At 36.5% G+C, this 12,367-nt stretch overlaps 1 protein-coding gene across 6 annotated transcripts in view; it reads left to right on the top strand.

Annotated features, from left to right (window-relative positions):
• LOC105492089 (REV3 like, DNA directed polymerase zeta catalytic subunit) overlaps nucleotides 1–12,367 on the top strand; it is a 189,405-nt gene that overhangs the window by 102,210 nt on the left and 74,828 nt on the right. For all 6 annotated transcript variants that reach the window (XR_011623291.1, XM_011758974.2, XM_011758977.2 and 3 more), the window contains 4 exons: nucleotides 2,779–2,898; nucleotides 4,004–4,241; nucleotides 6,375–6,517; nucleotides 7,479–11,637. Coding sequence is in view for 5 of the 6 variants with exons in the window: in XM_011758974.2 (XP_011757276.2) it covers nucleotides 2,779–2,898; nucleotides 4,004–4,241; nucleotides 6,375–6,517; nucleotides 7,479–11,637 (4,660 nt within the window). In the remaining variant the exon portion in view is untranslated. The remainder of the gene's footprint in view (nucleotides 1–2,778; nucleotides 2,899–4,003; nucleotides 4,242–6,374; nucleotides 6,518–7,478; nucleotides 11,638–12,367) is intronic.

The raw sequence follows: 12,367 nt of genomic DNA, 5'->3' as shown, positions 1-12,367 counted from the left end.
GATATGATCCCATTTGTCTACTTTTGCTTTGATTGCCTGTGCTTTGGGGATATTTCCCAAAAAATCTTTGCTCAGGCGAATATTCTAGAGAGTTTCCCCAATGTTTTATTTTAGTAGTTTCATAGTTTGAGTCTTAGATTTAAGTCTTTAATTCATTTTGATTTGATTTCTGTATATGGTGAGAGATCAGGGTCTAGTTTCATTCTTCTGCATGTGGATATCCAGCGTTTTCTCAGCACCGTTTATTTGAAGAAATTGTTCTTTCCCCCAAGGTATGTTCTTGGCACCTTCATCAAAAAAGAGTTCACTGTAGTTATGGATTTATTTCAGGGTTCTCTGTTCCATTGGTCTGTGTGCCTGTTTTTATGCCAATATCATGCTGTTTTGATTACTATTGCTCTGTAGTATAACTTGAAGACAGGTAATGTGACCTCCAGTTTTATTCTTTTTGCTCAGAGTGGCTTTGGTTATTCGGGGTCTTTTGTGGTTCCATGTAAATTTTAGAATTATTTTTTTCTATTTCTGTGAAGAATAACATTGGTATTTTGATAGGGATTGCTTTGAATCTGTAGATTGCTCCGGGTAGGTATGGACATTTTATCAGTATTGATTATTCCAATCCATGAACTTGGAATATCTTTTTCATTTTTTGGTGTCGTCTTCAATTTCTTGCATCAATATTTTATAGTTTTCATTGTAGGGATGTTTCACTTCTTTGGTTAAGTTTATTCCTAGGTATCTTATTTGTAGCTATTGTAAATGGGATTACTTTCTTGATTTCTTGTTCAGATTGTTCACTGTTGGCATATAGAAATGCTACTGATTTTCATATGTTGATTTTCTATCCTGCAACTTCGCTGAATTTGTTTTTTAGTGGAGTCTGTAGGTTTTTCCAAATATAAGATCATATAAGGATAATTTGACTTCTTCCTTTCCAATTTGGATGCAGTTTATTTATTCCTTTCTTTTGTCTGATTACTCTAACTAGGACTTCCAGTACTGTGTTGAATAACAGTGGTGAAACTAGGCATCCTTGTCTTGTTCCAGATCTTAGAGAACGGGCTTTCAATTGTTCCCAGTGCTGTGAATGCACTGGGTCACACCTGAAGTCAGCATGTCCCTGGATCTCACCCGAGGCCTGCAGCAAGTACTGCCTGAGTGTCACTTGTGTTTACTCAAGGCCAAAGGGCTCTTTAGTGGGCAAGTGATGAACCCTGCCAGGTCTGAGTCCTTCCTTTCAAGGCAGCAGGTTCCCTTCTGGTCCAGGGCGTGTTTAGAGTTGTCATCCAGGAGTTAGGGCTTGGAATATGTGTGTCACGACTCTACCTTCCCTACTGTGGCTGAGCTGGTATCCAGGTTGCAAGATAAAGTCCTCTTCGCTCTTCCCTCTCGTGTCCTCTCGTGGTAGGAAAGAGTCTTCTGGAGCTGTGAGTTGTACTGCCTGGGACTGTGCGGGGTGGGGAAGAGGGGTCACAAGTAATTACTTGGCTTCCCCAGCTACTCTCTCACTAGGTGTGTGTACCCCAAGTCTACTGGCTCCGAGCCCAGCACGGTACTGGGACTTGCCCAAGAATTGCAGTCCTTGTGGATAAGACTGCCTTTCAACTTTATTTAGGATCCCAAAGTGCTTTAGCCCATAGTAGTAATGCTGGCTGCACCTCAGGTTCTGGACTGCTGTATTGGGCAGTTTGCCTCTGACTGGGGCTGGTCGAATCCTCTCCCCATGGGTGCTGGCTAAATTCTGTTCCATGTTGCTTTCCACTGTGACAGGGTAGCACTGAGTTCCAATGCAAAGCCCCACATTCACTGTGTTCTGTCTCTCCCAAGCACACAGATTTCTCTCTCTGTGCCACAAGACCATTGCCTGAGGGGTGGGAGGTGCTATCAGCAATTCATGACTGTCTTTTCTACCTTCTTCACTGTCTCTTTCCTTGATATGTTGTTAAAACCAAGTACTGTGATTGCTCTCCTGATTTTTTATTCTAATGAAGGTGCTTGCTTGTGTGGATAGTTCAGTTTGGTGTTCCTGCAGGGGACGGCAATTGCTGGAGGGTTCTATATGGCCATATAGACTACTATTTTTTGATATCATGAAAATACAATGAATGTGATATATAATGAAAGCTTTCTGAGAAATATATAATGTAAAATGGATTTTTTAATTGCTTAACCATTTCTTTGTGTTTTTATAGCACTTAAAAACTATTTCTGCCCAGTTATGACAATGAAATGGGAAACCACAACTATAGTTCACAAACAGGCAGAAAAACCAGCACACACCCCATTAGGAATTACACTAAGCTCTTTATTTTTTATGCATTCAGAAGAGAGTCCAGTACACATGTGTCAAATAATGAGTGCTGTCAATTTTTTTTCTTAGAAGAGTTGAAAAACATTTATTCTTAATTTGTTGTTTTTGAACCATAGAGAATAAAGAATTTTAGTATTCAAATAAGATAGTTTATCTTTCCTTTTCACTTTATATATTTGAATATGCAGTGATTTTTATCAGACTAATAGAACTACACGCATTAAGTAGGATTAAAGAGGTTATAAATATTTGGTGATTTATAGATTCAGTGTTTGATTTGATGAATCCATGTGACTGGTTAAATATTTCTGTGGCTTTTTATTATGTTTTTATTTGGCATGCGTCATTAACATTTTGAAATTTAAAATAGGTTTATATGGTAATGCTTCCAAATTTACACAAATCCTAAATGATAAATTTTGGATTTAGGCCATTGCTTTAATTTTTTAATTCTTTGTCAAATTAAGGTCACACTAGACACAAAGTGGAAGAAGCTCTTATTAATGAAGAAGCAATTTTGAACCTCATGGAAAATAGTCAGACTTTTCAGCCTTTGACCCAAAGACTGAGTGAGTCACCTGTTTTCAGTAAGTAACAGTGCTACCATAAATATTCAGTATTGTAATTCAGAGAAAATGTGTGTTGTGAAGAGGTTTTTTTTTTATTGACTTGAAGAGGTAAATGTTGCATGTTCAATAAGCACTCTACTGAATATGAAAATGAAACCTTGCATTAAATCAAGTAGCTTTGCCTTTTTTTCTATACAGCTTAAAAAACTTTGTGAAAGAAAATAGTTTTTTTTAACTGTACTTTGATTCAGGGAAAACCGTATTAGTTTAGAAGGAGAATGCATTTATTTTGAATTAATATTTTGCAAAGTTCAGTACATTACTGAAACACCATAAGTGGTTCTTTCTTGGTGAGTATCACAGATTTCACTGGAGGAAACATGGGTTGCTAGGGCTGCGGTCCCAGCCTCCTCATCTCGCTGGCCAGGGCTGCGCTCAACCAGTCCTTCAGCAGCCTCCCCTTGAGCGGTATCTCAGACTTCTTGCAGCCACTGCCAGCCTTCGCTGGCAAAGCCTTCCAACTAGGGGCTGACAGTGCTGAGCTGTCCCCATGGCCAAAACCCTGTGCAGTCCCAGGCAGCCCTGACCGGAGCACACAACAATGTTATTTTAATGATGTCCCTAAATTACTCTAATGCAGGTGGTCCAAGGATCAACTTTGATAGGAGAGCTACCTCAACACCTGAGCCTTTGTACCAACTGTATTCTTTCAGCCTGTCCCAGTATCTATGATGTTGTTATTTTATTCTAAGTGATCTGAATTGTTGGATTATTAAGAAAACAGGCCGGGTGTAGTGGCTCACGCCTGTAATCCCAGCACTTTGGGAGGCCGAGGCAGGCGGATCACGAGGTCAGGAGATCAAGACCATCCTGGCTTACACAACAAAACCCCATCTCTACTAAAAGTACAAAAAATTAGCTGGCCTTGGTGGCGGGTGCCTGTAGTCCCAGCTACTTGGGAGGCTGAGGCAGGAGAATGGCGTGAACCCGGGAGGCGGAGCTTGCAGTGAGCCAAGATCCGCCACTGCACTCCAACTCCAGCCCGGGTGACAGAGCAAGACTCCGTGTCAAAAAAAAAGAAAACTTGAGTTATTTGTTGGTGATTATTGTACTTGTTTTGTAGTGGACAGTAGTCCTGATGAGGCTCTGGTACATCTTCTTGCTGGTTTGGAAAGTGATGGATATCGGGGGGAAAGAAATAGGATGCCATCACCGTGTCGCTCCTTTGGAAATAATAAATATCCCCAAAATAGTGATGATGAAGAAAATGAACCACAGATTGAAAAAGAGGAAATGGAGCTTAGTTTGGTGATGTCCCAGAGATGGGACAGCAATATTGAAGAACATTGTGCCAAAAAGAGGTAATTTTTTAGTTATTTCATTTGTTTTATTAACTTTTAGCATTATCATCCTTCAATCAGAAATTACTTGTTACTATTGTTCAGTGTATAAAATACCTTATGAGCTAAATTGGTGTTTTAAAATTCCCTTTTAGTGATCTGTTTTTCATGTGGCATATACTCCATATTCCAAGCAAAATAAAGTTCTGCTACATTTTAAGAGATTAACCTAACTTTTAGAAGTTATCCATTTATATACACATTATTAACATATGTGAGTGATAAATGGGGCAAAATTGGAGTGCCTTCTTATCTTAGAACTAGACAAAAAGAATGCCCTGTGATAGTTGAGCTGTTGTTGAGTATCAGAGCAACAGTGTATAGAGTCAGACTGAAGATAGGGTATGGCTTTGGGGTCTGATTAGACTAAGGGAACTAAGGTTAAAAACAAAAAAATAAAAGACTGAGAAGGAAACACTGGTGTTGTGGTTTGTTTCTCAAAATCAGTGAATAAGTTGGTGTTGTGGTTTTCTAAATCAGTCTCTGTGAACTTGATTGGTTTGAGTCTGCCCTTTAGTTATATGCTCTGTGTATCGAAAAATCCAGGCCTGTGAGCCTGAAAGACTGAGTATGCCTCTCCTTTAAACTTCTGTAGGCTAGATTAGAACTTTTTTAGTCTGTGTTTGAAATTTTCAACCCCAAAGCCATCACTGAAAGGTGAAAGAAGTTAATCCATAAATTCAGTGTTTACATGTATATGACAAAAGTTTTGATTTTTCTGTTTAATAAATCAGATATAGAAATCTCCAGATGTGATGTTAAATTCTTTCCTCTAACATTGTCACTGCTCTAATAATAGGCATTGTCGATCCTATGATTACATTTATGCTTATATGTTCATTGACTGAACCAATTTAGTGAAAACCATGCCCACTTTAACCTTGGGAAAACAAACCTAAACATTTTGTACACGTTATTAGAGAGAGACTGAATAGTAGAAGCATAGTGTCCAGAAAATGATTTAGTTAATTCTACTCTTTATATTGGATATTATATTCTGTGCTGATCACCATATTTTAAGAATACTGAAAAAGGAAAGGGAAAGAAGAGGAAGAAAACTAGAAGGATCTGTAAGCATTGTCACTTTTGAAGAACTTTTGAATGGAGACTGTTTGATCTAATTAGAATTACAAGATGAATGAGAAATGCCTTTATGTATTTTAAAGATTATCGTGTGGAAAATGGCATCAACCTGCTGTGTATAGCTACAGAGAACAAAATAGGAATCATGTATGGAAGTTGAAAGAGTTTGTGTATTACAAGAAGACAACTATTAACAATTAAAGCTATTAACAATGGAAAGATTGCCCTGTGAGACAGCAAGCCCCTTATATAGATTATGTAAAAACAGAGATTGCCTCAGGTTCATTAAAAAATCAGGTTTTTGCATTGGATAGAAAGTTGGACTAGACCTCTGATACCTCTTTCAGCTCTTAAGGGAGTGATTTTTATGATAAATTGTGATTTGCAAAGGCTTAGTGGAAAAAGAGTTCCAGTATAATAAAATAATAATAATTTCAAATAGTTGAGATTAGTGAAAGAAAAAATTGGATATGGATAGGAAAAAAGTTTGCCCATTCAATTAAAAGGGAAAGCATCAAGTTAATATCAATATGAGATGAAACTTAAAGAAACTGGACTTCACTGCCCCTCTGAATTTCTCAGTAACCCTACTTTATAGTTACTGTCAGATTGACTGAACACCTTTACTACTTCCTATTTATTCTCTCTTCTTCAATATTTTCTCTTCAGCCCTGACCTCAGTGCCCCTTCACTCATCTCTTTGTTCTTATTTCTTGCAATTCAGAATGCAGGAATTGTGGTGTATTTCAGCTCACATGAAAGAGATTATAAAGTGTAATTATAATAATTCTTTGTAAGTTGCTATAGTGAGACATGTTAATAAAGCAAAGTAAATATGCTTTTCTAGAAGTTACAATTTTCAGGGGTTTTTTATTGTTTTACTATAGAGTAACTTAGATACATTATTATAGTTAACTTACATTATTATAGAGTTAACTTAGATACATGATTTGCATCTGAGATGGTCTTTTCTAATGATCATGCTCACTAGTGAATTTTAATATTCTCCAGATCACTGTGCAGAAATACCCACAGAAGTTCAACTGAAGATGATGACTCATCTTCAGAAGAAGAAATGGAATGGAGTGATAACAGTTTGCTTCTAGCCAATCTTTCTATACCTCAGTTAGATGGAACTGCAGATGAAAATAGTGGTAAGTAAACAAGTCTACTGTGAGAAATTGGTTAGTTAGGATCTAAAAATATATTTGATTTTGAGGTCAGGCGCTCTGGCTCACACCTGGAATCCCAGCATTCTGGGAGTCCAAGGTGAGAGGATCACTTGAATTCAGGAGTTCGAGACCAGCCTAGGCACCATAGTGGGACCCTGTCTCTAAAAAACTAAAAAAAAAATTAGCCCAGCATAATGGTGCATGCCTGTAGCCCCAGCTACTCAGGAGGCTGAGGTGGGAGGCTTACTTGAGCCCAAGAGTTTGAGGCTGCAGTGAGCTGTGATTGCTCCACAGCATTCCAGCCTAGGCAACAGAGCAAGACCCTGCCTCCAAATAAATAAATAAATAAATAAATAAATAAATATGATTTTGAAACTTTAATCATACTTTCTATTGATTTTGAAACTGTAATCATACTTTCTATATAGTTGGCTAAGTGAGGCTATAGTGATGTTTCGTCCCTCAGGATTTTTTTCTTTTGAAAGAAGGTAGATATATGGTTTGTTTCTCATTTCTAAAAGGATATAACATTTGTTGATCACTGATTTCAAGCTTTGAAAACTTTAATGTTTGTTGTGTAAGTAGAATAATAAACTAAAAAATATGCTCAGTTTATTTGAAGTGATAATGTAAAGCATATTACTTTATGAACATTTTTAAAGTGACAGTATTTTTCCCTTATTCCCCAAAGGCACTAAATAGTAATATAATCTATTTCTGATCAATTGAATATGTGTTTAAAATGATGACTCATAATTGTAACTATATTTAGATTGAGTCATTAATGATAAACATTACCTTTTTGTTAAGATAGCCATTTTAAACATGCAAACTTAATTTTATGTAATTTTTTCATAGTGATAGCATTAATATCTTGGTGTGGGAAAATGTCTTAAAAATTAAGAGTAAAATGAAATAAACTGTTTTTCCCTCCTCATTTCAGACAATCCATTGAACAACGAAAACTCTAGAACCCACTCTTCTGTAATTGCAACAAGCAAGCTATCAGTTAAACCCTCCATCTTTCACAAAGATGCTGCTACGTTAGAACCCTCATCTTCTGCTAAGATTACCTTTCAGTGTAAACACACAAGTGCCCTTTCTTCCCATGTTTTGAACAAGGAAGATTTAATTGAAGACCTTTCACAGACAAATAAAAATATAGAAAAAGGTCTAGATAATTCAGTCACTTCTTTTACAAACGAAAGCACTTACTCTGTGAAATACCCTGGATCTTTAAGCAGTACTGTTCATTCAGAAAATTCTCATAAAGAGAATAGTAAGAAAGAGATCCTCCCAGTGTCTTCCTGTGAAAGTAGTATTTTTGATTATGAAGAAGATATTCCATCTGTTACAAGACAAGTACCAAGTAGAAAATATACAAACATTAGAAAAATCGAAAAGGATTCCCCTTTTATACATATGCACCGTCACCCTAACGAGAATACATTGGGCAAAAATTCTTTCAACTTTTCTGACTTGAATCATTCAAAAAATAAAGTGTCCTCTGAAGGAAATGAAAAAGGAAACAGCACAGCTCTGAGTAGTTTATTCCCTTCATCATTTACTGAAAATTGTGAATTGCTGTCATGCTCAGGGGAGAATAGAACTATGGTGCATTCTCTTAATAGCACTGCTGATGAAAGTGGACTAAATAAACTTAAAATTAGGTATGAAGAATTTCAAGAACATAAAACAGAAAAGCCAAGCCTCAGCCAGCAAGCAGCACACTATATGTTTTTTCCCAGTGTTGTTCTTTCTAACTGTCTTACTAGACCACAGAAACTATCTCCTGTCACATATAAACTACAACCTGGCAATAAACCATCCCGGTTAAAATTGAATAAAAAGAAACTTGCAGGTCATCAGGAGACTTTTACCAAAAGTAGTGAGACTGGATCCACGAAAGATAATAGTATACAAAATAATCCTTGTAATAGTAATCCTGAGAAGGATAGTGCATTCGCCAGTGATTTAACTAAAACCTCTCGTGGAGCTTTTGAAAATAAAACACCCACAGATGGTTTTATAGACTGTCACTTTGGAGATGGAACGTTAGAAACTGAGCAGTCCTTTGGACTATATGGAAATAAATACACACTTAGAGCCAAACGCAAGGTAAATTATGAGACTGAAGATAGTGAGTCGAGTTTTGTAACACACAACTCAAAAATTAGTCTACCTCATCCCATGGAAATTGGTGAAAGTTTAGATGGAACTCTCAAATCTCGAAAACGAAGAAAAATGTCTAAAAAGCTGCCTCCTGTCATCATAAAGTATATTATTATTAATAGATTTAGAGGGAGAAAAAATATGCTTGTGAAGCTAGGAAAAATAGACGCTAAAGAAAAACAAGTAATATTAACAGAAGAAAAAATGGAACTATATAAAAAGCTTGCACCTTTGAAGGACTTTTGGCCAAAAGTTCCCGACTCCCCTGCAACCAAATATCCCATTTATCCACTAACACCAAAGAAAAGTCACAGAAGAAAGTCAAAACATAAGTCTGCTAAGAAAAAAACTGGTAAGCAACAAAGGACAAATAATGAAAATATCAAGAGAACTTTGTCTTTCAGGAAAAAACGGTCACATGCTCTTCTTTCTCCTCCCTCACCATCTTACAATGCTGAAACCGAAGATTGTGACTTGAATTATAGTGATGTTATGTCTAAACTAGGTTTTCTTTCTGAGAGAAGCACAAGTCCCATAAATTCTTCTCCACCTCGCTGCTGGTCTCCCACAGATCCAAGAGCTGAAGAAATCATGGCTGCTGCAGAAAAAGAGGCAATGCTTTTTAAGGGTCCTAATGTGTATAATAAGACTGTTTATTCTCGTATAGGAAAAAATAGTCGCGCAAGAGCACAGGTTAAGAAATCAAAAGCAAAGCTCGTTAATCCCTCTGTAGTTACTAAGAAAAGGAACAAACGAAATCAGACAAATAAACTAGTAGATGATGGAAAAAAGAAACCAAGAGCAAAACAAAAAACAAATGCGAAAGGTACATCGAGAAAGCATATAACACTTAAGGATGAAAAAATAAAATCTCAGTCTGGTGCTGAAGTTAAGTTTGTACTGAAACACCAGAATGTGTCTGAATTTGCAAGTAGTTCTGGAGGCGCTCAATTACTTTTTAAACAGAAAGATATGCCACTAATGGGCTCTGCTGTAGATCATCCCCTTTCTGCTCCCCTACCCACTGGAATTAATGCACAACAGAAGTTATCTGGCTGCTTTTCTTCTTTCTTAGAAAGCAAGAAGTCTGTAGATGTGCAGACATTCCCCAGTTCACGAGATGATTTGCATCCATCAGTTGTTTGTAATTCTATAGGACCTGGAATCTCAAAAATTAATGTTCAAAGACCTCATAATCAAAGTGCTATATTTACTCTAAAGGAATCAACCTTAATTCAGAAAAATGTATTTGACCTTTCCAACCATTTGTCTCAGGTAGCACAGAATACACAGATATCTTCGGGTATGTCTTCAAAGATAGAAGATAATGCAAATAATATACAAAAAAACTATTTGTCATCAATCGGAAAGTTAAGTGAATATCGCAATTCCCTAGAATCAAAGCTGGACCAAGCATATACCCCTAATTTTTTGCATTGCAAAGATAGTCAGCAGCAGATTGTGTGCATAGCAGAGCAGTCAAAGCACAGTGAAACTTGTTCTCCGGGAAATACAGCTTCAGATGAAAGCCAAATGCCTAATAATTGCTTTGTAACTTCCTTGAGAAGTCCAATCAAACAAATAGCATGGGAGCAAAAGCAAAGGGGCTTTATTTTAGATATGTCAAATTTTAAACCTGAAAGAGTAAAACAGAGGTCATTATCAGAAGCAATTTCACAAACCAAAGCACTTTCTCAGTGTAAAAATCGAAATGTGTCAGCACCTTCAGCATTTGGTGAAGGACAGTCTGGACTGGCAGTTCTGAAAGAATTGTTACAAAAAAGACAGCAGAAAGCACAAAATGCAAATATTATACAAGACCCATTATCTAATAAACACCAACCAAATAAAAATATTTCTGGTTCTCTTGAACATAACAAAGCAAATAAACGGACACGATCGGTAACATCCCCAAGAAAACCTCGAACTCCCAGAAGTACAAAACCAAAAGAAAAAATCCCCAAACTTCTCAAAGTAGACTCTTTAAATTTACAAAACTCAAGCCAGTTGGATAACTCCGTATCAGATGATAGTCCCATCTTTTTTTCAGATCCAGGTTTTGAAAGTTGTTATTCACTTGAAGATAGTTTATCTCCTGAACATAATTATAATTTTGATATTAACACAATAGGTCAGACTGGATTTTGTAGCTTTTACTCTGGAAGTCAGTTTGTCCCAGCTGATCAGAATTTGCCTCAGAAGTTCCTAAGTGATGCTGTTCAGGATCTTTTTCCAGGACAAGCTATAGAAAAAAATGAGTTTTTAAGTCATGACAACCAGAAATGTGAAGAAGACAAGCATACTACGGACTCAGCCTCATGGATTAGATCTGGTACTTTAAGTCCTGAAATTTTTGAGAAATCATCCATAGATAGTATTGAGAATCATCGCCACAACCAGTGGAAAAATAGCTTTCATCCTCTAACAACTCGGTCTAATTCAATAATGGATTCTTTCTGTGTTCAGCAGGCAGAAGACTGTCTAAATGAAAAATCTAGATTGAATAGGAGTTCAGTAAGCAAAGAAGTGTTTCTTAGCCTCCCACAGCCAAACAATTCAGACTGGATTCAAGGTCATACCAGAAAAGAAATGGGACGGTCTCTTGACTCAGCCAATACCTCTTTTACTGCAATACTCTCCTCCCCTGATGGTGAACTTGTGGACATGGCCTGTGAAGATTTAGAACTGTATGTTTCAAGAAACAATGATATGTTGACACCAACTCCTGATAGTTCACCAAGATCTACTAGTTCTCCTTCACAATCTAAAAATGGCAGTTTCACCCCACGAACTGCTCACATTCTGAAACCACTTATGTCCCCACCAAGTAGGGAAGAAATTATGGCAACTTTGTTGGATCATGATCTTTCAGAGACTATTTACCAGGAACCATTTTGCAGTAATCCTTCTGATGTACCAGAAAAGCCCAGGTAATCAGTTATTTTTTTCCCTTGGGTCACTCTGAATTACTATAATATATAAAATTATGCTATAGGGATTGAAAAAAAAAGAATATAATGTGTATATGTAAAGAATATAACATTTGGTTACCTGATTACTAGTTTTCTATGATACTGTATTTTTAAGTATATCATTGTGGAAAGTATTTCTGATTACAGACTTACTAAGAAAATTCAAAAATTAACTGGATGGTTACACCTGGAGAAGTTTATGTAAGTTGACTTGGATCTACCATTATTTAACACTATGTCTTCATTAAAAATTAGAGGTGCTCACTCTAAAGATGTCATGATACTTTAAAAGGATTACAATGATCATTGTTTAAATGGTATTTAATTTTTAAATGTTAAACTTTTATACCATTTTAAAAGAACTTCATTTTCAAATGTTTTGAAAATGAGCATATATGTATTTTAAGTATTCCTCTGATATATCTCTAAATGAAGATCATTTTAAGTTGTTTCTATTATAAACCACTTTTCATGTGGTTTCAATATCTTGCATTATATTGTTATTATAGTTTATGCAGTTATTAGCAAATGGACTTTGGTTTCCATTCTCCTTTCTTTTAAGAATTTTTTCAGGTGGCCAGGTATGGTGGTGTGCACCTGTAATCCTGGCACTTTGGGAGGCCAAGGTGGGAGGATCGCTTGAGCCCAGGAGTTTGCGACCAGCCCAGGCAAAAAAGTGAGACTCTGT

The sequence above is a fragment of the Macaca nemestrina genome, chromosome 5, assembly GCF_043159975.1.
Source record: "Macaca nemestrina isolate mMacNem1 chromosome 5, mMacNem.hap1, whole genome shotgun sequence".
NCBI classification, from domain to species: domain Eukaryota; kingdom Metazoa; phylum Chordata; class Mammalia; order Primates; family Cercopithecidae; genus Macaca; species Macaca nemestrina.
Note: the sequence above shows the minus strand (reverse complement) of the source record. Positions and strands in the feature narration are given on the sequence as shown.